At 39.8% G+C, this 24,819-nt stretch overlaps 2 protein-coding genes and 1 long non-coding RNA gene across 3 annotated transcripts in view; 1 reads left to right on the top strand and 2 right to left on the bottom strand.

Moving 5' to 3' along the window:
* Positions 1-7: 7 nt before the first annotated feature.
* Positions 8-17,344, bottom strand: EEF1E1 (eukaryotic translation elongation factor 1 epsilon 1). Its single transcript, XM_418953.8, has 4 exons — positions 17,204-17,344; positions 14,992-15,192; positions 7,571-7,666; positions 8-669 (listed from the first exon to the last, which is right to left on the bottom strand). Exons 1-4 carry the CDS (start codon positions 17,309-17,311, stop codon positions 529-531), a joined length of 546 nt encoding a protein of 181 aa, XP_418953.6. The 5' UTR covers positions 17,312-17,344; the 3' UTR covers positions 8-528.
* Positions 16,930-24,819, top strand: LOC121109959. Its single transcript, XR_005857813.2, has 4 exons — positions 16,930-17,692; positions 21,451-21,548; positions 21,777-21,916; positions 23,084-24,819. It is a non-coding gene; the product is annotated as an uncharacterized LOC121109959 (long non-coding RNA).
* The window catches only part of LOC124417765, a 90,782-nt gene continuing 89,703 nt past the window's right edge, over positions 23,741-24,819 (bottom strand). Inside the window, exon 5 of the mRNA XM_046933551.1 lies at positions 23,741-24,642. Coding sequence (XP_046789507.1) covers positions 24,640-24,642 — 3 coding nt within the window. The 3' untranslated portion in view covers positions 23,741-24,639. The remainder of the gene's footprint in view (positions 24,643-24,819) is intronic.

Raw genomic sequence — 24,819 nt, 5'->3', positions numbered from 1 at the left:
TTAAGACTACAGTTTTAAAATAATTTATTCAGTCACATAAATACTTTGTAACATTTTTATGTTCCCTTTTTTCACATCATTGGCACACAATATAGCTCTTAACTTTTACAAAACTAGCGTAAACATTCATGGAAAATAAAATGAAAAGAGGGACGTACGCAGAAACTCAATAAATAGTAAAATGAGTGTGGAGTCAAAGGAAAATACGTAATTCTCTCCTACAAAGACCACGTAATTACGGTTGAATGCTTAACTAAAAGAACATTTCATCTTTAAAAAATAGTGAATTAAAACTCAATTCCCATCTTTCTGTCATTGTTGCATTTAATCAGATACATGATAAAATTCTGTACCTAGTTCAAATTCTTGAACAAACAATAACAATTCAATGGAACTGTATTACTTGAGGCATCACCAGTTTTGGTTCACATATGGAAGGTTACAAACCAGTATTTGCAAGGCAGTGGTTTTGGACAATGTAACTTCTAGACTCCCAAATACCACTCTGACACAGCATTAAAATTCTCCTTAATGAGCACTAGTATATAATCTGTTCTTGATGAAGATGACATTAGTCAGATGTTGTCGGACACCCGGATAATGCTGAATGTGGTTGAACCAGCGAGATACATTAAGGTAAATCTCCTTTTCTTGCACAGTGAGGTCCACCTGCACGGAGAAAAAATAAATGTACCAATAAATCGCATTATTAATATTATAAAACATGGTGAGAAAAAATAAGCAAGTGCAAAGCTTTACAGCTGATTTCAACTTGCAGAAAAAGTTGTTACTGTCCCTCAGTGTTCTACCTTCATTTCACAGATAAAGATTCACAGACCAAAACATGCATTTATTTCCTCAAATGAACATATCAGTAGAATGGAAAATACATTTGTATGATATACTCGGAGGTGGGGGAAAGGGTGTTAGCTTGCTTGAATTTGACCAGTCTACGAATCCATATAACATCAAGGAGCAGGGAAGAGTTCTTCAACTTGCACAAGTCTTGAGCACTCCTCTTATTCAGCAGGTGGCCTTGCCTCACTGGCCAAGTGCAAGGTGTATTAAAAGCTCAGGAATACATTTTTTTCAAGCCATTTCAGACTGGATAGAAAAGAGGAATGTTGTTTTCCTCTTTGAGCAATAGTCCTACAATACTTACCAGGAAACAACACAGCACGGGGCTTCACTGTTCAAATGTACTAGCTAGCATTATTAGGAAGGCAATGACATGGTTCAAATTATTATGTTAAAATAAACTGAAAGACCTCTGTATTTCATTAAAGTATTGAAAATTTTATCCCTTACTCCTATAGTTAAGTTCTATCATTCCCAAATTTTCAAGTCAATATTATTTGTTTGTTCCGTGTAACTCAGAGTTAAACAGCCACAAGAAGAGCTGGGATTATACAGCTACTCCAACAGCTCCTTGCCATTGCAATGCTGGATAACAATTACGAAGAGCTTCCAGTCTACTTTTAACATAGGACTGACCAAGCAAAGTCATTTATGATTACATGTAATCTATACTATTCAAAGTCTTTCAAATTAAAACAAGCAACTTCCTTAAGATTCTCTTTTAAGATTTATTACTTCAGTTTATTTCAAACAAGCAGTAGAACTACTTCCGTACTGTATCACCTGTATTACCTTTCCTTGATTACTAATTCCAGATCTCATTCCTCTGGAACCAAGTTAGTGTATCCATTTAGACAACAACCTGCTTTTCACGTTAACCTACTATACTGAGTAAGCTTCAAAGCTATAAAACTATTAGGAACAAAACATGATCTTCATGTGAACTACCCTATCTTGTCTCCCCACATAGCCACATAGTGTAGGATTCACCTCACTTCAGTCAGCCATCAAGATGCACTGATTCACCTTAAGGCCTGCAGTACTAGCTGAGCTAGGAACAACAGAGCTTTATTAGCCAAGTGGAAAAGAGCAATACGAATAAGATAAACAACTCCAGAGTTTTTAGAGGCATTACAAGCAAAAAGTGGAAGCTATTAAAATGCAGCACTGAGTGCTTTTTTAATTAAGATACTTGATAAACTGCCTGAGGTTCTTCAAGTATGCTACGTTCAGGACAAAATAAACATGCACTATCATTTAGAGGGAGATGCTTCTAATCACATGCAGTTTGTTGTAATTAATGACAGTGTGAAGCCGGTGCTTGGTATGAAGCTGTAGAAGCATTTACAAAACGACACAGAGCATGAAAAGAGCAATATACAGCCAAAAAATCATCTAAAAATAATACTTTTTCTCATTTGTAGTAAAGTATGAACAGGCACTAAAAACACTAAGTTCAGTGATTACGGTACACTAAGTATTACAATTAGTATTATAATTAGAGTACCCTATTTCCAACATCCATAGCAGCGAAGCACTTGGTTAAAAGAGTGCTGAAAATAAACCTGAGATTTGGCAGGAGATACATTTCTTCTCCTTATAATTTCATACTTTTAACTCTCCATGTTCATATTTTTTGATATTAATCAAAAATAGTCTTTGGAAAATAGTCCTCCTCTATTCTGTAAGTATAGCGAAAGAACATCTGAAGGGCTTCACAGACAGGTTCTCTAAAAGTAAAACCCCTTCTGTACATCAGGCGCAGCATTCAAGATATTTATGCTTATTTACATAATGTATTCTCAGTGAAATATATTAAAAAGCACTCTGTGGCATGTTCTATTTTTTACTCAGGACATAACTCTTAGGTTAATTGTTTAGAGATCAGTTCCATGGCATTTTTACAACATTTTGTTAGATGGGTATTTTCTATTCTTCCTCATTAAATTAGATAATTCCCCCAAGTTAAGGAAGGCTGCTGTTCTGCTGTTAAAATAATTATTTGCTATTAAAGCAATTATTTCAATAGCAAAGAAGCAGACACTCAATTTGATGATTTTTTTTTTAATTATGGGGAGAAAAAATAAAAAGCCTTACTCTTCTGCCACAAAGCTCACAAAGGATAATGAAAATGGGCATCACACAATGCAAACACAAGAGTTTCTAGAAGAACTGCAGCTATACCAGCTTTAATTATATTTGCTTTCAGTAGCACTGGGGAGGCAGGCATAAACTCCCACACCTATACCTTGCATGTGCATGGGAAGTCTAAAATTACCTGCGTATATTTAGAGCTCTTCTCACTGGTGACAGGATGAGGGGAAATGGCCTTAAGTTGCACCAGGGTAAGCTCAGGTTGGATATCAGGAAAAACTTCACAGAAAGGGTTGCTAAGCACTGGAATAGGCTCCCCAGGGAGGTGGTTGAGTCACCATCCCTGGATGTGCTTAAAAACCATTTGGATGTGGTGCTCAGGGCCATGATTTAGCAGAGAGTTGTTAGAGTTAGGGTAGTATGGTTAGGTTGTGGGTGGACTCAATGATCTCTAAGGTCTTTTCCAAACCTGAGCAATTCTATGATTCTGTGATTCTATGACTTCTTCTGCATAAAGAGAAGGACAGATACTACCATTTTTTAATCTAGCCTTCAGATATGGAAATAGAGGCAAGAGTAGAAAACCAAACAGCCAAATCCAGAATTCTGTTAGATACATTTAATTTCACATGGCTTTTACTCATTTTCTACTGTTAGAGGAAAAGGTAAGAATTAAGATACCTTTAATGCTTTTTTTTTTTTTTTTTTCCTAATTTAAGGACTACTTTAGAACAAAAGTCTGTTATCCAGGTTCTAAGGTAAGTAGTGTACCAATGAATATTAAAAAAAAATTATGGCAATCGAATCATCACAGAATGGCCTGGGTTGAAAAGGACCACAATGATCATCCAGTTTCAACCCCCCTACTATGTGCAGGGTTGCCAACCACCAGACCAGGCTGCCCAGAGCCACATCCAGCCTGGCCTCGAATGCCTCCAGGGATGGGGCATCCACAACCTCCTTGGGCAACCTGTTCCAGTGTGTCACCACCTTTTGTGTGGAAAAACTTCCTCCTAATATCTAACCTAAACCTCTCCTGTCTCAGCTTAAAACCATTCCCCTTTGTCCTATCACTATCCGCCCTCATAAACAGCTGTTCCCCCTCCTGTTTATACGCTCCCTCCAAGTACTGGAAAGCCATGAGGTCTCCCTGGAGCCTTCTCTTCTCCAAGCCAAACAAGCCCAGTTGCTTCAACCTATCTTCATTGGAGAGGTGCTCCAGCCCTCTGACCATCTTAGCGGCCCTCCTCTGGACCTGCTCCAAGAGTTTCATGTCTTTCTTGTTGCTTGGGGCCCCAACAAATATTATGAAAAAAGCATATCTCACTTGGTTTGGTAATAGATTGTACTAGACTTGACCCCAAAATTTTGACTGAGGCTTCTATTTGTAGATGCATAAATTTCACCCCAAGTTATTTTCCAGCACTCATTAAATAAATGTTGAATTCAGACATACAGATCTGAGATGATTACTTTGGTTCTGCCTGAATTTACAAAGTATTAAAAAAAAAGTCAGATCAGCCTCTGTATTGATAATTTCTCTTTAAAGAGTTTTAAACAGCACTTCACAAGTTTGGTTTTCTTTACAAATTAAAACATAAGGAAAATTTTAAGAACAAGTTCATTATCACGGGGGAATTCAATGCTTCCTGACTGCCCGAGTTATCTTCAAGCAATGTTTCCTAATTCATATTTTCTTTGCAATCTGAGCTTCAACCTAGCAGAACTTCACTGATAATATTCATCTACATAAACATTTGAGTAATCTATATGTCTAAAGACAAGAGTGTTTATACATAATAAGGTACACAGTTCAGAGGGTGAATACTGGGGGTAGGTAGATGGTTGGACTGCACGGTCTTGGAGGTCTTTTTCAACCTTGGTGATTGTGATTCTCCATTAGACACTCGGAGACATGAATTACATATGACGGTGTAAGTCACACAGATTTAAAAAAAATGCACCTGACAGCTAGCACCAAGCATTACACTTTTTGGGTATTTGTGACCTATATCATGATGCAGAAAAGCGTACACAGTTTATTTACTGCCTCGTTATTACAAGTGTATATTTCTAATTAAGAGACTTATTTTTTTTCCTCTACTAGTCTGCACGAAGAACAAAAAGCTACCCTCAGTGACCTTCGCTCACTAAAATACTAATTCCTTCCTCATCGCATGGCTTTCTAGACATCTATTATTGTGCTTATTAAACTAAATAGAAAAGAGGAACAAATGAAAGGCATGCAACTGTAAGACTAAAAGTCGCTGTTAGTCAATTTGAATCAGGAATCAGTTTTTCCTATTGCTTCTTCAAGGACAAGAATATGCAGTTTCCAGAACCCCACCTGGATAGTGAGGGGTACAAGGCAAAAGTGGAAGTGGGGAGGATTACAGAGATATATTACCTATACACAGAAACACTAATAAAAGAAGATGAAGGAGAAGTTAGTAGTAAAAGCAGGTGGTCTTAGTTAAAACTGTTTCCAATACCACATGCATTCCAAATGCATTTCAAACTTTTAATAATGCTCAGCTCGTGCAGTACAATCATAGTATGTCACTAGTATGTAAAGTATTTTGATAGAGCTATCTGTTCTCCCATCAAAGGCAGGGAGATTAACCCTAAGGGCCTTTATCAGCAACACTTTCAGATCCACAGACAACAAGAACAACATGTCCCCATCCCTTATTTTAAAGGATTATAGAAGACAACGTATTTTGCATAAGGCTTAGCTCAAACAGCAGTGGATATGAGGAACTGCTTCCTTGGAACACACCACATTAAGAGATGGAGCAGCTTTCCCCTCCACCTAAGGCTTGAGGCACAGAAGCAGTTCTGAAAGTACTCTCCTCATTACAGGAAAAAATAAAAATAATCACAGGATTCTACAGTTCAAGATATCTTACTTTCATAGTTAACTACTAACATTAATCAATTTTAAAGCCTTAAAAAACACACAATTTAGCTAATCCCTGGCGAGCAGCTTCTGATATTCCTCTATTGGATAGCAACCCCATTATTTGCCCTTTATACCTTTCTGAGTCACAAAATTATCATCTTCTACAAAATCAAACATTTCAGAAGCAGATGTTGTACTATAAACTTGTCCCAACTAGTGTCTGCATGGTTGCAGGCACCCAGGAGCACTAAGTCATTTGTTTTTACCATCTGCTCTATTTCCCAAAGCAATAACTTGTATCTTTTCTTCTTGATTAGGTGGTCTACTCTAGAGCAAACTCTAAATATAAAATATGCTTGATTTTCCCCAGCCTAAATTTTTTTTTCTTTTTTTAAATGTCTCATTTGAGTTTGTATTCTCTTACACTACACAGTCGTATTTTTAAAGAATTCTTACACATCTATACTGCCATATAATATGTGAGAGGTAATCATCTGACATACCAGTTAACACATCTATCCTTTGCGAGGAAAATATGACTCAAGTATAACTTCAACATAAGATCTCTTTCATTTTTTGGTTATATTTCATTACCTGATCTCTTCCCCTGCCTCCTTTCTTCAAAATCCCTTCTGAAGCATAGCATTCTAGTACTCCGCCTTTAATTGTGTAAACCAACAATTAAACCAGTTGAACCCTTTCCCGTTTCCGATGGGAAACTCACTGACTTTATCCTCTCGAGGCTTTGGCAGACTGGTTTGATTTGTTTAGCAGGGTTCACTCAAGAGAAGGAGCACTCACAATCACATTCCAGTTGCTCAAATACAACTAACTTCTAGCACTTCATTTTCAAATTACCTCTCGAGGTTCAGAAGTGAGTTGGAACAATTTTTAAGCACTTCACAGCAAACCGTGAGCTACATATGAAGAACCTCTACATCATTTTCATTCTGTAAAACCCCTTGCTCCCCACTCCAAGTACCAGCTCTTCGTGTTATTTCCATACTCTGTAAGTTATCAAGTCTTATCACTAAGTCTTGAAACACAAAAGACAGTTTATCGTGGCTGATGCTTCTATGCATTCATCCTTCAGGAATTCAATTAATGTCTATCTTCCATAGCACCAGTAGTACTCCTAACAATTTTAGTATCAAATTTAGTGAGTTTCATTTGTCAATTATCAGTACTGGGGTTGTGGATGTCCCGTCCCTGTAGCTGTTCAAGGCCAGGTTGGATGAGGTGCTGGACAGCCTGGTCTAGTATTAGATGGGGAGGTTGGTGGTCCTGCCTGCGGTGATGGGGATGGAACTTGATGATCACTGAGGTCCCCTCCAACCCAAGCCATTCTATGATTCTATGGATTTCCCCCATAGATCTGCAAACAGACATGTTTCAGACTTGAACAGATAAGGCTCCTTGTAGCTAGGAACAGAGGGACAGGTATCATTCTCTTGTTAGTTATAGGAAACTAAAGCAGTACGGACAGTACTACCGATAAAACTTGTTTTCACAAATCCGCAGCTAAACATAAAAAAGGTAAAAAACGAACACTTGAAGGCAAATTATATTTGAAGATCTTTGTATGAAACCTCATTTTTTCCATAATTGTCATTGATTCAATCAGAAAATCAATTTGTACAGCAGTAAATTGGCCCTCGCATAAGCAAGCAATTACAATGGTTGTACGTACGTAAAAGCAACACAAACAGTACTTACCATGACATGATGCAATCCGTAGTACATCAAAATATCTGCTAAGGTAAAACTGTTTCCTGCAAGGTACACTTTATCTTCAAGGTGTGCATTAAGATCCTAATAATAATAATAAAAAAGATTATACTGCTGACATGGTTAGACAGAACACAAAGGCAGTTAAAAAAAGAACTTCCTCTGAGACCATACATATACAATAAATGCCAGCTTTAATTGATCCAAACATAGAAAAGATGACAGACATACAAAGATGTAAACTCCTTAGAAGCGTCAAGATAACAGTCCTTTTTCCTTTCACAGTCAGAATACAAACTTTCAGTGTTTGTTGGTAAATGAACTGCTAGGCAGCTTGCTACTAGCTTATAGTTTTTCCATCATTCCCCACATTTTTATAAATGCAAGCATGATTTATTTTCCTCATTAAACTGACCCACAGAAATACTTTCACATCCATCTTTTCCAGGCTTCAATTTACTGAAATTAAAAGAAAAAAAAGCCAGAGTCATGCATTTTCTTGGCTAGTGTGTATGACTCATCAGAACACCAGTGCTTCAAAGAAATTCTTAAACTACAAATACACAACAAGTGAGGAAAACGAAGGTATGATGGGGAAGGAGACAATGTATTTCAAACTCATGCCTGGAACTTGACGCTAATTAGCTGCTTCCATTTGACCCCTGCTTTTATTAATGTTGAAATCACTGACAGCAATTCACAATTGATACTGTCAATTCAGTCACTACAGAAGCCCATACAAAGGAGCACTGCTTCTGAACTTAAAGTGTACCTCTCTTGCTCAGCAACTCCGTATTAGATGTTACAAGACCTTGTAACAGGGCTTCCATTCGGGTTCAGTGAGTAAATAGTTCAAGTCTGTATTGCTTAAGGACTCCTTTATATATGCAGTCATTCTCTGCAGGAAAATAGAAGGCTGATGTTCACTGTTGCTCAACTGCATTGTTTCTGAAATACAGGTCCTGCCTGCCAGCTCTCTCTTCACCCGACCAGAAGTAGTTTCCTCCATTTCGCCATGCTTTACCCACTTCCCATCCAAGTCATACATCTTTGTGCCCTCTACCTCCCTCTGAAGAAAAGGTAACAGCCAGCAGATTTATTTTAATTCTAATAGAAAACTGGTTTTATGATGTTCTTTTCTGAAAAGTAGGAAAACAATCTCCCACCTTTTCCTGCTAATACTCCTCTGCTGGTTGGAAAACAAACAAGGAAACAAAACTGCCCTAAGAAAACAACAAACAAAGAAGCTTCTAGTAAATGCACTCCTTTCTGCCCTGAGGTCTCCTGCCAGTTTTCTTAGACTGTTTCCAGGAAGAAGTTAGTATGGAGGTAAGAAGCTTAAACAATGTTTTTCAAAGATCACCCTAAAAGACTTATCAGTCTCAACTACAGCTTGTTTCATTTTAAGGGAAGAAATGGGATTTATTCATTACTGAAGGTGAAGGGCAAAATCAGGTCCCCGCAGTATAGAAAGAAGGGCTTCATAGCAAGAAAAGAGAAAGCAGCTTCACAAGGTAGACATAAGGGGCAAATAGAGATAGTTTATGTAGAGAGTATTAGAAAACAAGGGATTCCAAGCACTTTCACGGGCACTAGGTCCGGAATAACAAGGAAAATGAAGGCCATAAAGATAAGGACCGGAGAACAGCTTGAAAACATTTGGCAGGGAGATGATTAGATGTCTGAAGTGCAAGCTGAAACTGGTTCGGGGGATGCCCCCCCTTCAAGGTCAGAAGTTTGCAGTGAGGAAGACTACGAGCCTTCATCATCACGACCTACCACGCACACGCAAGGGGAGGGAGGGACTGTATGCTAATGGGCTCTCGGGAATGTAGTGAATATGTATCCGAATTCCTGTCAACTACTGATTATGTATTAGTTTGACCTATATCTATAGCATGATTTCTTTGGATGGTGTGCAAGTTAGGTGGAACGATCCCCCTTGCACCAGGGTGTATGCGCGTCACCAATAAACACATACCTGCTCTATATCCTTACTGGATTTATAGGGTTTACTGGATTTATATCCTTACTGGCTATAGGGTCTGATTTCCGCACGTCAAAGGTAAAAGAAACAGATTTAGCCTGAATTGCAATTCTAGCTCCATAATTCTGCTTCCTCAAATACGCAGGCATATCCTACAGAGCATACATATAAAAAAACAAACACTTTATAACATCTGACCATGCATTTAAGTGTGGCAAGTTGGACTCCATTATGCAATATTCTTTGACAGCCTCTTTATGACAGGAGTCCTGTGCTTCCTAATATTTAAACATCCAAATGTCTGCTTTGATTTTCTTTTATTAGTGCAAATCAAGGAAAAATATTAACCCCTGCATAGTTAAAACTCTGTATGATCATCTGCCTCTGGCTACGTTGCTATTTTTTTTAAGACTGGTTTGCTGCTTTGTTCCTGTTTGTTAGGTCTCAAATTACTTTAAACATGTAACTACAGTTGTGATGAATTTTATTCACACAGCAGAAGAAAATGCTATGTTAAAAAGGAAAAAGCTCACGAGAAAGTCTGCAAGTCAGTATATATGCTGCACAGTATATTTGCCAATACTCAAATTATTTATCAGTAAGAAATAACTCAAACTTTGAAGTAAAGTTAGCCACTGAAGTGTTAACAGTTATTTATCCCAATTAAAATTTCATCAAGTCACTTAACTGGCAGTTTGACAAACGTGATTTAGTCTTGGATAAATCTGCATTAGTCTGGAATTTCTTTTGGAATACACCTATTCCTCCCATAACATACAGAAAGATACTGATTTCATAACATCAAAGTCAAGGTCACTTAGAAACACCACAGCACATTCTTTTCCATGTGCACTAGAAACATTTCATCGATCCTGCCTCATACGCTATGCTTTCCATAGACTACTATATTACTGGCTAATTGCCAGCTGTGTTAGAATTCCTGAAAGCCAAGCCTTCTTAACTGACCTCAGTATTAAATTGAAACAGTCTTCCTGTCATGGAGAGATTAACAAAAATATGAATGCAATACTCTATTTGAATTTCTATGACAATCTAGAGATTCAGGTCTGTTAGCTGTTATTTGTGTCACTGCCTTTCATTTATTTAATGTTGCTACTTAAATCAATTATGTATTTACAACTCTAATAGCAAGTGATTGGCACAGTCTTGCAAAACGCTCGTAGCTAAATTAACTTATTGGTGCGATCCTGCAGGAACCCCTTCTCAAGTTTCAGATATATTTAAAGTATAACAGCAGTTTCCTGTAATAACATGCATTGAACAACTGCAGCAATTTCAATTCCAGTTTTGGGCATGAGTAGGGAAAAAGCAAGAGAAAAAAAACCAAGTTGTTGTGTTATGTATGGACTTCCTGAAGGATTTCTGAACTGATATTCTATGATACACAATATCCTGATGTACAGTGACAGCTCAACACATCCCACACACAGCACATTTTTAGTGTGGTTTGCTCTAGCTACGAAGCACAGTTGTCTGTAACCTAGTTCATCCATTACGATAACTAAACCCCTTCCAGACCACAAGTTGAGACATACGCAACTTAAGTTGAGATGCAGTGATGGACTGTTACAATGACTCAACTGCTTACAAGGGAGCTAATCATACTCTAATTACATTTCAGATATTTTACCCTTAGAAATGCTCCACTGGTATATGTACTTTCTCTAAACATTCCTTCAGTCAAGTCAATACTCACAGGGTCACTTCCCTCCTAAATGCCTTCACATGGCACTACACAGAGAGAGAGTTGAGCACTTAACATCCCAGGCAAATCCTGGGCAACACAGACTCTAAGAAGAGGATTCTAGAGCCCTATCCAAGAAAGGTGCAACTTCATGGTTAGGGGTGCATCCTTATTTTTAGTTCTGATGTGAGACACATATCTAACAGGCAAATTGTGAGCTAAGCCTGGTCTGGAAGAGTATTATGTTCATCATAATGTGATTTCTGCAAAGGACAGAAGATAGCTCTCTTAAGGAATCTTGCTCAAATAATCAAAACACAATCCTTTATGCCTGCAAGCAAACAATTTCACTCTTAGAAAAAGGAGAGGAGTGAAAACAGGCAGAGAGTTCCAATTGCTGGACAAGCTTGTTGAAGTGGTTAGGCAACCCACTGAAAAACAGCATACAAGAACCGTGGATTACTGCCACAGAAGGCATATGCAATGGATTAGCCTATGTACATAGTGATAGAAACAGTAATTTTTCAAACAAGTACAATAAACAATAACTGAGACTTGTAACAATTTATTTAGATTTCTAATTGGACTATACGATAGAAGCCAGAAAGCACAAGAAATTAGGACAGAATTAGCTGTAATCATGCAACATTTTTTATATGAGATGCTGCAAGTAGTACACAAATTCTTGGTTATAATTACTCTGAAGAGAACAGAGTTAAGTTACAACTTGCTGCAACTCCACGGAAGCTTTTCTGTGATATCCAGTAGAAACTCCCAGTTATATTATGAATAGATGGTATTTTTCCCCCCCGGATATCAAGTTTTCAATATATAAAATTGACAAATCAGAGACATTCAAATGTCATGAATGGAATTTATTAATATTCAAACAGAAATTTGGTGGCACGAGCATTTCTCAAAAGTTCTCAGTTCTTCGGCAGTGGAGCAGAAACCCTATTTGGTATCAAGAAAAACTCAGTAATTTAGATATTCCCCCCACTCTTCATATGTAATTTAATTTCCCACTAATTAAACATCATTCTGTTGATCAAAAGCAAAGGAAATACTGTCTCATCCTGTGGAAACTGAAGTTAACATAACACACTGGACACGATATCGTCACCACTATTGACAATAATTACTTCTACACATCTGTAGAACAGCCCACAGGCATCACTCTTGTTTAGGTTGTGCAGCACAGGAGCTCAACCTGATTTGGACAAAACTGTTAAAGACTCACACTAAACTGTATGGCTTTTGCTCCACATAAATTAAAAATTCTTCTTGAGATGGCCTACTTGACAATTGTTTTCATGTCAGCTAACAGCTTTAGTCAACGTGTCAGTAAGAACAAGCTTACAAACGTTTTCTTAAGGCTAACAAAAAAAACCCCGCTCTTCAAATTAGCAAACACTACACCAGTTATTAACTGATGTCTTTCAGAACCACATCAGCTCATTTAAGGGTTAACTAGTGGCAGCCTAAAGTTTACAACAGAAGCAACTGAACTGTTTTTGGCACAGCTTATTATAAATTGTGGCTCTAGGCTGCAACTGTCCCAAGACTGCCATTGATTATTCCAGACACGTTGTAAAACTAGTCTCAGACTTGCCTCCCTATTTTAGTCCCCCCCCTCCTTTCTTTTCCCTTCTCATACTCCCTTTTGGCATAGTATACTTTAATGGTAGGCTGCCTCTTGTTCTGATTAATCATGGTGGCAAGAGAACAAATTAAAAAAAAAAGTTAATTGCTACCCTACGAAATTATTAGTGCTGCAGCAATTCCACAGTTGTTTTGCATCAAGATAAACTCTGGCCATAAGTGCTATCTTGGATATATATATATTTATATATACATACACACACATGCAGTCAGCGTAACTTCAGGGAGACTTTCTCAGTAATGAAGTTTTGTTTAGAAATAATTAATCCACATATCTGTTTTAGTAAATTGCATTTCCTGAACTGTCAGCTAAGGGCAAAACTGAAAAAGAAAAAAAAAATACCAGCTTCAGAATGAAAACATATGGGGTGTTACTACCCTGTGCAGTTCTACAAATACTTGTGGGTGCAATGACAAAGCGGGTATCGTCATTTAAGCCACTCAGACCTTAAGGCTTTAATTTTTGTGCATTAGACTAAGGGCAAATCCTTGCAAGATGCCAATTCATTTGTTTGGATGTTGCCTACCACATTAGGAAGGTAATTCGTGACTGGTGTCATGAAGCTCTACATAGCTGGAATGTCTTCCATCAAATTACATATATAAAAAAAATGGTAGAAAGGGACCTCCAATGGCCACCTCACCTTGCCATACCTCCTGTTCTAAGTATAGCTAAACTTTAAGTTAAATCGTAATTAGCCCATGCCTCCTTCAGTTGAATTCTTAAGTCTTGAGGGATAGACAGCACTTCCAAAGAGTAGCTCTGACTGTAAAGGTTTTGATACCATCTACACAGAAGATAAAACTAGTGCTGTTACAAAAAGAAAAAAAGCAAGCTTGTGCTCATCCCATACATAAAATGTGATCAAGATAACTCAGATTATCTGAGGTGTAAATGAAAGAAATGATTCTTTAAGATGCTCACCAACTCAGTCTTTTTACCAGGCATGATATTCCATGTCCTCAAGATTTAGGGTGCTGTCACTTAGAAAAGGATAATAAAGTACTAACACAGGCATTGCTTTGCACCACTCCAAAATGTAAGATTTCCTTTGATTTCAAGCAACACAGAAAGTTACATCTAGACTGCTGCTCCAGCAGTCTTTCTATCTTTGGCTTGCTGCAATTTTATTCGACTCAGATCTGCCACACCTAAGAAAAATCAGAAGCATTAAAACTCTGCTATCATGAAGTACAGTCAATCTAACGCCCAGCAACTCACAAAGCTACGTCCAAACCTAGACTGATTAAGCAGCATTAAGCATTTGATTCTTTCTATTTAAAATTGATGTGCTTCGTATACACCTGGTAAACAATCCCTCAGTACTTAGAAGCAGAAAGCAATTTTTCTCTTCAAGCTCTGTTCCCAAAAGATCACAAAGATTCTAATTATCAGTCACAAGGAGTAAGCAGCAAAATAGAATAAGCTTTTCAATCTACACCCTGCCATCTGGCTGCTCAAATAATGGGGTTACCCCTGAGACTTTTTTTTTTTTGCTTCCACCTGTCTTAGAGGAAGAAAGCTTCAGACTGCAAGAAAAAACTGAGTACAGTTGACTGAAGCCTCTGAACAAAGCAGCTTAATTTGAAGATTGGTTTTGTTTTTCACTGTTTCACATATCAACTGAGACAGCATTATGTATGGACTACATTCCAATTACTAAATCAGGGAGAAAAAAAGGTCTATATCTGCACAGAGTTATCTTGAAATACAGCACAGCTTGTCTGAAACTGAAGTTTTATGAAGATAAAAAGAAACCAGTGCCTTACAAGACTGGAGACAGAGCTATTAAACAATCTCTATCTGGAACATTCTAGGTAGTCCATAGCATTACAGCCATAAAACATGGTAAGAGATCGGCTTCGTGTACTTTTGAGTTTGTTTTCAGGTATCTTTTACTTTGTCAGTAACAATCAAAAAGTAGAAGGAAAGCCAGCACTCAAGTCTTCAGTTACTAATCACTTAATTGTTTTTGCTCATGTTAGCACACTGATATTTTTCAAGGCCTAATCTCTCCAAATTGCATTGGCAAGTTAGAACTAAGTACTCCTTACCTTCAGAACTGTTCTTGTATCCTCTCGACTAGACTGTCTGCCTACTTGAGTCACTCTGTATTCCAACCACTGATGAACCACAGCTTTCTCCTCTGCAGAACTTCCAAGCAGTTGCTCTTTCTTAGCCTGTTTAACTAAGTGTGATGCTATGGTAATTAATCCTGTGAGACCAGGACCACTGTTTGTCTGCAGAATAGGAATCTAGAAAAGGAAGGACAATTGTAATATTATAAAACTCATTCAGAAAAGTAGACTCTTTGTGAGCTTAAAAACAATGCATCAATTTGTAAGCATTCAAGCTCAAGGTAATAACATCAAAGAGAAACAGCTAGGTTGTATTTCCACTTTTTTGGGGAGGTTTATTTCTAGTTTTTACAGATTACGTATTCAAAGTGCACGTGGACAACCCAGAACTCCTTTTGTTCAGTACACATTTATCACAAAACAATCAAGCTGCACTGATATTAGCATTAAGTAGTAGAGCTGTTCTGACACTGTCAGAAGACACTAACTGAACCGTAGTTTATTTTCAGGTTCCAGATTTCAACCTAAGTTTCCAGTTTCCATCACAACAGCCTGACTTAGCGAAATACATATACACACTTACTGTTCTATTGCCAAATACCAGAATAAGTTCAGAGAGGACAACATAACACAAACTTGTAGCTTTAATTGCGTATCTGTTGGTGATATTACCACGTTTAAGTGATTTTAATTGTCACCGGGAAAAAGCATTAATAAATGTTTATAATAATAAAGCATAGTCCTTTTTATTAAAGACATATTATAAAAGTTCAATATTCTTAACTACAGGAAATTAAAGGCCCCTTTTATCATAATAACTGATTATATTTAAGTTGTGAAATTAAATTACTTGTATTTTATGAAGAAACGGAAGAGAATTAGTGGCACAGAATTTTTAAAGGCAACGTACTGGAGTTACAAAACCACTGCTTAAGAGCACAAGAAAACAAGCCCAACTTCACAAAATGGTCCTCACCACTGTTTCACATGCATTGCTTCAAAGAGAAGCATCAAAACACATAAATCACTTAAAATTGAACACGTTACAGGCTTTGGGGTATAGAAAAATGAGTAGTCAGTTTGCCTTGAGAAGCTCCTTTGGAACATACCACTAACAGAGCAAGTATTGACAATCTTTTAGAGCGGAAAAGGAAACTCAACCGCTAAGAGTCAAAAATGAAATGAATGAAACTTCACTGCAACAGCCTAAAGCTTATTCACTCATTCACAGCATCACAGGATGGAAACTTACTGAAATGCATTACTGTTTAAGAATATCTTACCACACAAAAGACACTGTCTGTCTTCAGATTTAGTTAATGTAATAAAATGCAAGTTTAACATACAGTATTTAATCTGCAGTTCTACCTGGAGTCCTTGACTATGCATTTTTTTCCTAATGAACACATAATCAGGAAAGTCTGGAACAGCCAGATTTCATGACTCACACCTTCAGACTAACGCCAGTCGTGGCACCGAAACAACGCCTGAACTGTTAACTAATTAAGGAAGCTTACTACATTCGAAACCAAGGAATGCACACATGGATATTGAGCACCGTAGTCATAAATAGTACATTAAGTGAAGGAAAAAGAACACGTACAAAAGCAGAAAGGAAGTGCACAGTTGGTTTTTTTCTGGTGTTCTCCTCAGAGAGGAGCCTCCAAAGGCTCCCACACACCTGTCCTTCCCCTACTCCCCACACTATTTTTCCCTCAAGCTTCCGTTGCCTTTCAATCTGCAGAACGTTATGCTTTCCTGTAAGCTTCAAGATGCCGAGACACCGACTTTAAAACGAGCAGAGTTTTAACGCGTAAAAGCTCTTTGCCTCAGATGCATTTCTAGCATTAAAACCCTGCCCTGTTCTCTAACCACGTCAGCACAAATATAACTGCACTGACACCAGGAAAACGCAGGCATAAGGCGAGTGCCGCATGTGTTAAGCCGACATCTGTCCAATGAGGCACGATAACCCTTTAACACAGAGGGAGAAGCTCCCCGGACGTGAGGGCGACAGCGATGCCACAGCTAGAGGAGGGCACTGGAGAAAGGTAGGGGAGAGGAGATGAAAGCGCGGCGGGAAAGGCGCAGGACGGGTGAAAAGCCGCTGGGACGGGGATAGCTGAGGGAAAGGACACCCGCGCGCCGCCGCCCGCTCCCAGCCCCGTCCCCTCCTGGCTCCCTTCACCTGCCGCTCCCCCTGGGCGCCGTACTTGTTCCCGCTCTGCAGGCCCAGCGCCTTCTCTAGTAAGGCCAGCTCCTCCCCTGCCGGCCCCAGCCGCGCGGCGGCCGCCATCTTTCCCGGAGAAGCACCTGGTCGAAAAGGACCAGCCGCCGCCGCCACCAGCCAACAACCGCTAATCCCATTGGAGAACACGCCACCACACCTCCTCAACAACCATTGTTGCCATTGGGCTGCAGGACTCAGCCAGCCAATCAGGCGCTCGGCTCAGTCCACGCTTGCGAGGAGCCAATCCGCACTGTGAAACCCCGGGAGAAGAGAGGGAGGTTCTGCGGCTCGCCAAGTGCGCATGCGCAAAGGACGCCCGCGCGCAACGGCGGGCACGCCTCATTGTGTAGATTGCGCATGCGTGGGGGGCAAGAGGGGAAACACTCCCAGGGTGTGACGTCCGCTGCTGGCGAGCGGTGGTTGGGCGCGGGGATGGAAGGGGAAGGGGTAATGAGGCAGTGTGGGGAGGTTAGTGGGCTGGTGGCTTGCCTGGTGCTACGCGGAGCCGGGTTTGTTGTTTGCCTGTCCTGTCACGGGTGCATGTTCAGTGGAGCCACGAGATGCAGCTTCTTCCTTAAGCGAGAGTGGATCTGTTGGTGGATCTGTGGTTGCTCCTCTGAAAGAGGCAAATAAACGGAGATAAACAAGTAGCGCTGAAGCGTTTGTAGGATCATAGAATCATGGAATGGCCTGGGTTGAAAAGGACCACAATGATCATCCAGTTTCAACCCCTCTGCTATGTGCAGGGTCGCCAACCAGCAGACCAGGCTGCCCAGAGCCACATCCAGCCTGGCCTTGAATGCCTCCAGGGATGGGGCATCCACAACCTCCTTGGGCAACCTGTTCCAGTGTTCATGCAGTGTTCAGGCCATCGTCATCAGCTGGCCAAGCAGCATCTCAGTATAAGGGCAATACCAGCTTTGAGAATCCCGTTTTCAGTCAGCCCAGTGCATTGCTGGGGCAGTGGGTTTCTCAGCTGCATGGATCTGTTAGTCAAGCTGTGGTGTGCTGTCCGGGGAATATCGTGAGATTAACTAGACAGAACATGTTTCTCAGTCAGCCTTCGTAAAAATACGAAGGTAAAAAAGGCTGATGAAGTGGCACTGCCTGCCCCTCCTTGTATAGGGCCTGTCTTCCACCCTGAATCTCACAAATGTGCTGTTGAGCTGCAGCCAAATTTGCTGGAAAAGCTGACATTTCAGTTAGATTACTATAGATTTTGTGAGGTGAATGCAGGGAGATTGCTTGGCTACTGTGCATGCTGGTCAAGGGCATCAAAGGAAGAGGATGCAGAGCTTGTCGCCACCTGGCCTGACTAAACTACATAATACCATATTTAAGATTCGCTAAAGGTGTGATTTAATCACCTTTCTAACTGAAGATATTCTGCTGCAAATACCTGATCATATCTCCATATCTGATCATAAATGTTAGAAATTAAAACAATTTTTGGTTGACAGACGTATTTGTCCAGCATACCAAAGTGCAATTCTTGCTAGAAGACTTAGGTACCAAGCTGATGTTTTTACTGAAAACAATGAGCTGATCTTGTCCTGCTATAGAGAATTTCCAAGTCCAGGCTCAAGGCGATCGCTGTGTTAGTCATCTTGAATAAGAAGATCCTGACAAGTGTCTTGGTTCCTCACGGAAATGCTTGTCTTGATACAAGGCGACGTTTAGATCTGTACCTTCTGTTGCAGAAAAAGTCCGCAAGTGGCCACGGAGCCTTCATGTGAGTGAGGAGCAATTCGGAATGCATGGGTGGATTTTTTTTACTTTTGCGGAAATCTGCCTGCTCTTTTATATTAATGCCTGCAAAGTGCTTCAAGATTATAAGAAGAAGTTGTGCTGCCTTGAAAACGGCATTGCTTTTTGGTGTGGTTCTTCAGCTTATTCCCTGGAACTGTATTCTGCAGTGCCAGAGTTCCAGCTGCATTCCAATGGGAGGTCAGTAAACTGTATGGAATACCTTAATTTTAGTGATCATTTGATCTAGACGTTTCATCAGTTTTTTAAAAAGCCAGTTGATTGGTTGAGACTCCCGAAACCCACAAAGAAGAAAACATTTCATTTTCCAACATCTGAAAGTCAACCACCAATCTTTATATATATATATACACATATTTACCATCTACTTTGTGTACTTATTAGTTTTAAATTATTATAACATAAAAGTTAAGGCATTACATCAGTGTGAAACATTATATCAGTGGGTCGAAACATCTATCAGTAGCAATAAAAAGAAGGCTTCAGTTTTGGTCAGATTAAAAGATGAAGCTATTTTTTTTCAGCTTTCATCCCCCTTCAAAGTTTTAACGTCCTTGGAAAGGGAGACTTAATAAATGAGGTGGAGGAGATGAACCGCTTATGGTTCCGTAGCATTTTTCCCTTGATAATACCATTTAGCAGCGTCTGTGTTCCTTTTTCTCTGTACAATTCTCTTCTCGCTCCATTAGGTGGAGCTTTGTGATTAAGACTGGGGAAGAAACTTGCTTCTGAGCGCAAAATAATTCACCACAGAAAGGCTGGGGGAGGAGGAGAATGAAGTGTACTTTGCTTAGAGGTATCAATGTCCTGTATGCAGGCTTGATACACAAAAATCTGAATCAAGACCGTTGCTCACAAGGAAAATAACTTGAAAGATCGATTCTGTCAAATGGAACACTGCTCTAATCTGCTGTTATCATAGTCAAGTTCTAAATCTAAAATACCCTAGGTTATAAATTAAATGTCAAATATAATTAATTTGGCACTTGAAACATGAAGTGGATGACTGTCCTTTAGAGAAAGCCTGACAGCTTTATGTATGTCACATTGGTATCTGTTAAAATGAGCTTTACATGCCAGATGATCCTTGTGTGAATCATATTGCTGTTGGCTGTACCAGAATTTTGTCAATGTAATAAGTCTCAGAATAGTGTTCCCCCTAATTGTCTTAAGCTTTTGCAAGACAATATAAATCAAGTGTCATCTGCCTCTTCCGTGCAAAATAATGGCTTTATCATACATGAAATAAGCAATTTATGCCTTATTCATTACTAGAGGAGACGCTCTTCAATATTTACATATAAATCAAATTTTATACAAACAGAGAACGTTTTCTGCCCCGTGCTTCAGACCCACTGCAGTTACGATTTGAAAACATTCCTTCCACCTGCTTAAATTTGGCGGCTGTGGTGGTAGTCCCAGATACCTCTCAAGATGCAGATCCCAGCTATGGCTACATGCTCTGCTCCCTCCCCAGCCCCTGCCCCTTGCACACCTTTCTCTCTGTGCCTCAGATCGGAAGTGAGGACTTCTTTCCTCACCTCTTGCATTTTCTGTCCCTGCTTTGCACAATGAACCGCATGCTTATTTATTCACAGGTACCCCTGGGGAAGTGGAGAAGGCAGGTTTGCCCTATGGATACTTATACACAGTTGTTGAAATAAAAATACTGATAAACCACATTATTTCCCACCTAACAGGACCGGTAGGACCTTCCTAATCCAAACCTCATAAAAATCCCGTAAGCAAGGATTTTACAGCGGAGTGCTGCAGTGAGGTTTCATTGCTGTAGTTTCACTATTAATTTTTAAATACAAATGGGCTAAATGTTTGTGACTGGATACCCTTTATACTGCTGGATCTACAGCCTATGCAAGCTCTCTTCCTTTAGATGAAGTGCAAAGTAGAGGCTGAGAACTCAGTACTGTTTTTCCACTAGTGGAAAAGAGGGGAAGGTGTGCAGCACAACTAAAAGGTCCACGCTTGCTCCTGGTCCCCATGGCAGCCATATGAAGCCAAATGAAAATGGATATTTGTAAAGTACTCTTGGAAAACCAAACACATGAAAAGAATGATTCATGCAACAGCTTCCCAGGCTGGATGTGGCTCTGGGCAGCCTGGTCTGGTGGTTGGCGACCCTGCACATAGCAGGGGGGTTGAAACTGGATGATCATTGTGGTCCTTTTCAACCCAGGCCATTCTATGATTCTATGATACCTCTCCTTTTTTTTCTTTTTTTTCTTTTTTTTTTTAATTTTGCACAACCCTGTGCTGTACAACAGAAACATGAGCCCCAGGTCCATGTTAAAATTTAGCCCATGTTATGTTTCAGGGAGGAAAAACAAGACAAACAAACAAAGAAAAAAAGAAAAACTGAAAAGTAATATTTGAAACCTAAAAAGCACAGTAATTTTGTCTTTCTGTCTCATTCCTACTAGGTTACGCTGACACAGGGACTTCTGGTCCAAAGCCTTTTTTGCAGGCAATGACTCAGAGCTGTGTCTGTTCCAGCGGCCAGCAGTTGATTTCAGTGAAAGTGCGTACTGGGAACGGGAAGTTGCCATGATATTGCTGCTGTGAGAACGCAGCACCAAAAGTAGGGCAAGGGAGATTTGTCATACTCCTGAGAAGACTGATCAGATGCACGTGTGTGTCTTAATTTAGTGAAAAATGCGTATGTTTATATTCATTGAAGTTGAAGTGACAACAAGATCCATCACCACCCATTACAAAATTGACTTAATCATTTTTGTCTTCTTTTTAGTGGAAGATGACTCGTTTGTGTCCAGTCAGTGCAGGGCACTGCAGGGTTTTAAGAGCGTTGTCTTAGTTGCAGAGCAGTGCCGGATCCAAAGACCGTACAGCTGCATCGCTGCAGTACTGCATAAAAGCTAATTAGCCCAGGTAGGAGGCAATTAGCTCCATGCTGCTGAGCCTGTTTTTATTGTGTTCCCAGAGCTGACTCAGTCATTCACAGCTCAGGGACCTCTGTCCTTTGTCTGCTATCCACACGTCTCTGAGTGGGTCTCAGATGTGCTGTGACTTGGCTTCGAGGTTAAGCAACTGTTGAATGTGGGTGTGAGTTTGGGTTTGAGAATTCCAAAATAATTCTTACTCATTTCTGTGGTTTGCAGACAATTCAATGAAGAATATGTATATACATATATACTGTATTTACAGAAAAATGACAAATTATGAAAAAAGCTATTTGGTCTGCGGAGGTGTATTCTTCTATCAGTTCAGTCCCAGTTTCTTAAGTCAAATCCTTATTACTCACTCGTCTTCTAAATTAGAAGATTTCATTGAAGAAAAGCAATCTTGAAATAGGTGGTTGTGCCAAAATGGAGGATGATGGAAAATGGAAATTGTGCAAATTAATGTCTGGCATACAGATATGTGAACACTGGGGCTCTGTGTGGCACAGGACCACTGTTTTGTTCGGTGTCTGTGCATATTAAGTGTGAGCAGCTCTGTTCCAGACAGACGGCTAAACAGATGAAGGAGGTAACTCTTGGTAAAAGCAGTAGACCCAGAAGTCAAGCTTTCTGTAGCTTGTCTTGCGTAAACGGGGTACAATTGGTTGTGGGAAATGTAAGCTGCTTCTTTTGCAGCTGAAGGAAGTAGGCTGGGTTTTGTCTGTTGTGTTTTTGAAAGCGGTGCGATCACTGCAACCGAATGGCTGCTGGTGAGCTGTTTTTAGGGTATACCCTATTGCCAAAAAGCAGACCCTCGTGATGAAAATGCAAAGGTGTTTTCAGCGTGGGCTCTCGATAATGTGCCACATTCACTCAGATTAATTCTGTTCTTTGTTCTCCTGCTGGAAGTATGCTCTGAACATACACTAGATGGCAGGCGGGTCAGGTGTCTGAATCCAAGCCTCGCCAATTCACCACACAACCTTCCCTGCTGCTTCCTAAAGATGAATGGGGCTTCCTTGGGCCCATCCAAAAGCACCTTTGGATCATTGTACTGGACATAAGCGTGCAGTCAGCAGTCTGGGGGCTGATCTAGCCCTCTGTCCACAAGATGCTAGGCCACGTTGTTTCTGACAGATTTGCTTTTGCCTTTTAGCCAACAAGGAGAAGATGCCCGATCAGTAACGGCTCGATCAGTAGCAGCTGTTGTTGAGAATAAGGCTTGTGCTAGAGAAGCTGATGTGTTAAAGAAGTGCTGTCAGCACCTGAGGCAGGCTGTGATGGCTTGTCTTCAGCAGTAGACTCCTGTATTTGCCCTGCAGGAGATGATGGCAGCTTGTCGCAAAATTTTTGTAGCAGAACATCTTTCTGATGCTCTGTGCTTGCCCCAGGATGAAAGATGCCCTCAATGTTGCCCTTAACGTGGAGATCTGGTTGCGATGCCAGCATGCACAGCCTTGAATACATCAGTGCTCACTGTAGGATCCTTTGGGAGCTGTAGAGACACAAGGTCAGCTTCAGCCCTCACGTAAACTGGTGTGATGCCCGCTTGACCCAAAGCTCTGTCAGTGTAAGACAGAGCTGTCAGCTTTCACCTCTCTTGATGTCCTTGAGGAAAGGATGGATTTGAAAGATGTCACATCACTATCAGCTTATGCTAATGCCATAGGTGAGTCTCACGAGGCTCTAAGAGTAAACCACATTAAAAAAAATAGTTTTTACAACTTTTTTTTCTCATTAGCGATTTTCCTAAGAATACCACAAGTGGTGATCAGTGCTTTTTATTTTTCTTTTTCCCTTTCTTTTTCTTTCTCCCTGAAGCAAAAACTTTTCTTAGGGTTGAGTTGCCATTATCAATGGCAAGATTTTAATTATCAGCGAATCTTCAGTATATGTTTACTCTACAGCAAGACACATGCCCATGCAGGTGTCAGCATAAATAAAACAAGAATGTACTGCGAATATTAGGGTGTTTGCTTTATCTGCTGTAAGACGAGAGCATTTACACAGGAGCAAGGTAGTTCTTATTTCTTTGCTAAAGAAATAAAAGGTGCGGAGGATCCTTCAGTGAGAGGCAACCATCAAAAGAAAGCTTGCAAAACCCTTTTTCCTGCAAACCCCGCGAGAGATACTGCACGGAGACAACAGGAGCAAATGTCAAGACAAAACCAGACAAATGAAAATACGGAGCAAATGATTCATCATAGTTTGAGCTTCCTTTTGTTATTCAAGTCATCAGCAGATTTATCTGCAGCAAAGCCCAGTGAAGCCAATATTGCTAGTGAAAATGTTCCTTCATTTTTATTTTGCTTCTCTTTTCTCAGTCTCTTTCACCTGCAGACAGAAATGTAAGTAAGCAAGCATACTCAGAATATAAAGCTGTGATTAAAACAGTACAACGTATAACTTTTTAATGTTTCTTTTTTCCATTAAAGCAACTTTCTTAAAGCTAAAATATGTTTGGAGTGAATGTTATAGTCATATGCAGCTCGTAGCTCTGCCTTTGCGAGAAGAAATTTACATTTAGCTTCTGGCAAGTGCGTGTGTTTGACATTAGCACAAATCTGTGCTAGCATGGAGATGTCACGTGATGCTCTGCTCCAAAGACACACAGTGCTTCATTCGGGACTGCAGGAAGAATTACACACCAAGCTTATGAGTTTAAGAACTTCAAGTCATGTTGCACCATAACTCACAAGCTTGATAGTCGATTCACTGGAAGAAAACAGAGACAAAAAGAGAAAATTATCCTGACCTCCTGTACCTCTGCAAAATCAGTTTCACCTTTTTCTATTTTTCAAGAGGTATTTAGTTTTTAAAACAAACTTCCCTCTTTTCCCCCATTGCTTCCTTTGGTGACCTTAGAATCATAGAATCATAGAATTGCTCAGG

This window comes from Gallus gallus, chromosome 2 (assembly GCF_016699485.2).
Source record: "Gallus gallus isolate bGalGal1 chromosome 2, bGalGal1.mat.broiler.GRCg7b, whole genome shotgun sequence".
NCBI lineage: Eukaryota > Metazoa > Chordata > Aves > Galliformes > Phasianidae > Gallus > Gallus gallus.
The sequence above is the reverse complement of the archived record's forward strand: the minus strand, read 5'-3'. Positions and strand labels throughout refer to the sequence as shown.

Coding starts and splice junctions, on each gene's coding strand:
- EEF1E1 (XM_418953.8), bottom strand. CDS start 17,311: ATGGCGGCCGCCGCGCGGCTGGGGCCGGCAGGGGAGGAGCTGGCCTTA. Junction 15,193..17,203: donor GCGCCCAGGGGGAGCGGCAG/GTGAAGGGAGCC, acceptor TTCCTTTTCTAG/ATTCCTATTCTGCAGACAAA. Junction 7,667..14,991: donor ATACAAGAACAGTTCTGAAG/GTAAGGAGTACT, acceptor TATTATTATTAG/GATCTTAATGCACACCTTGA.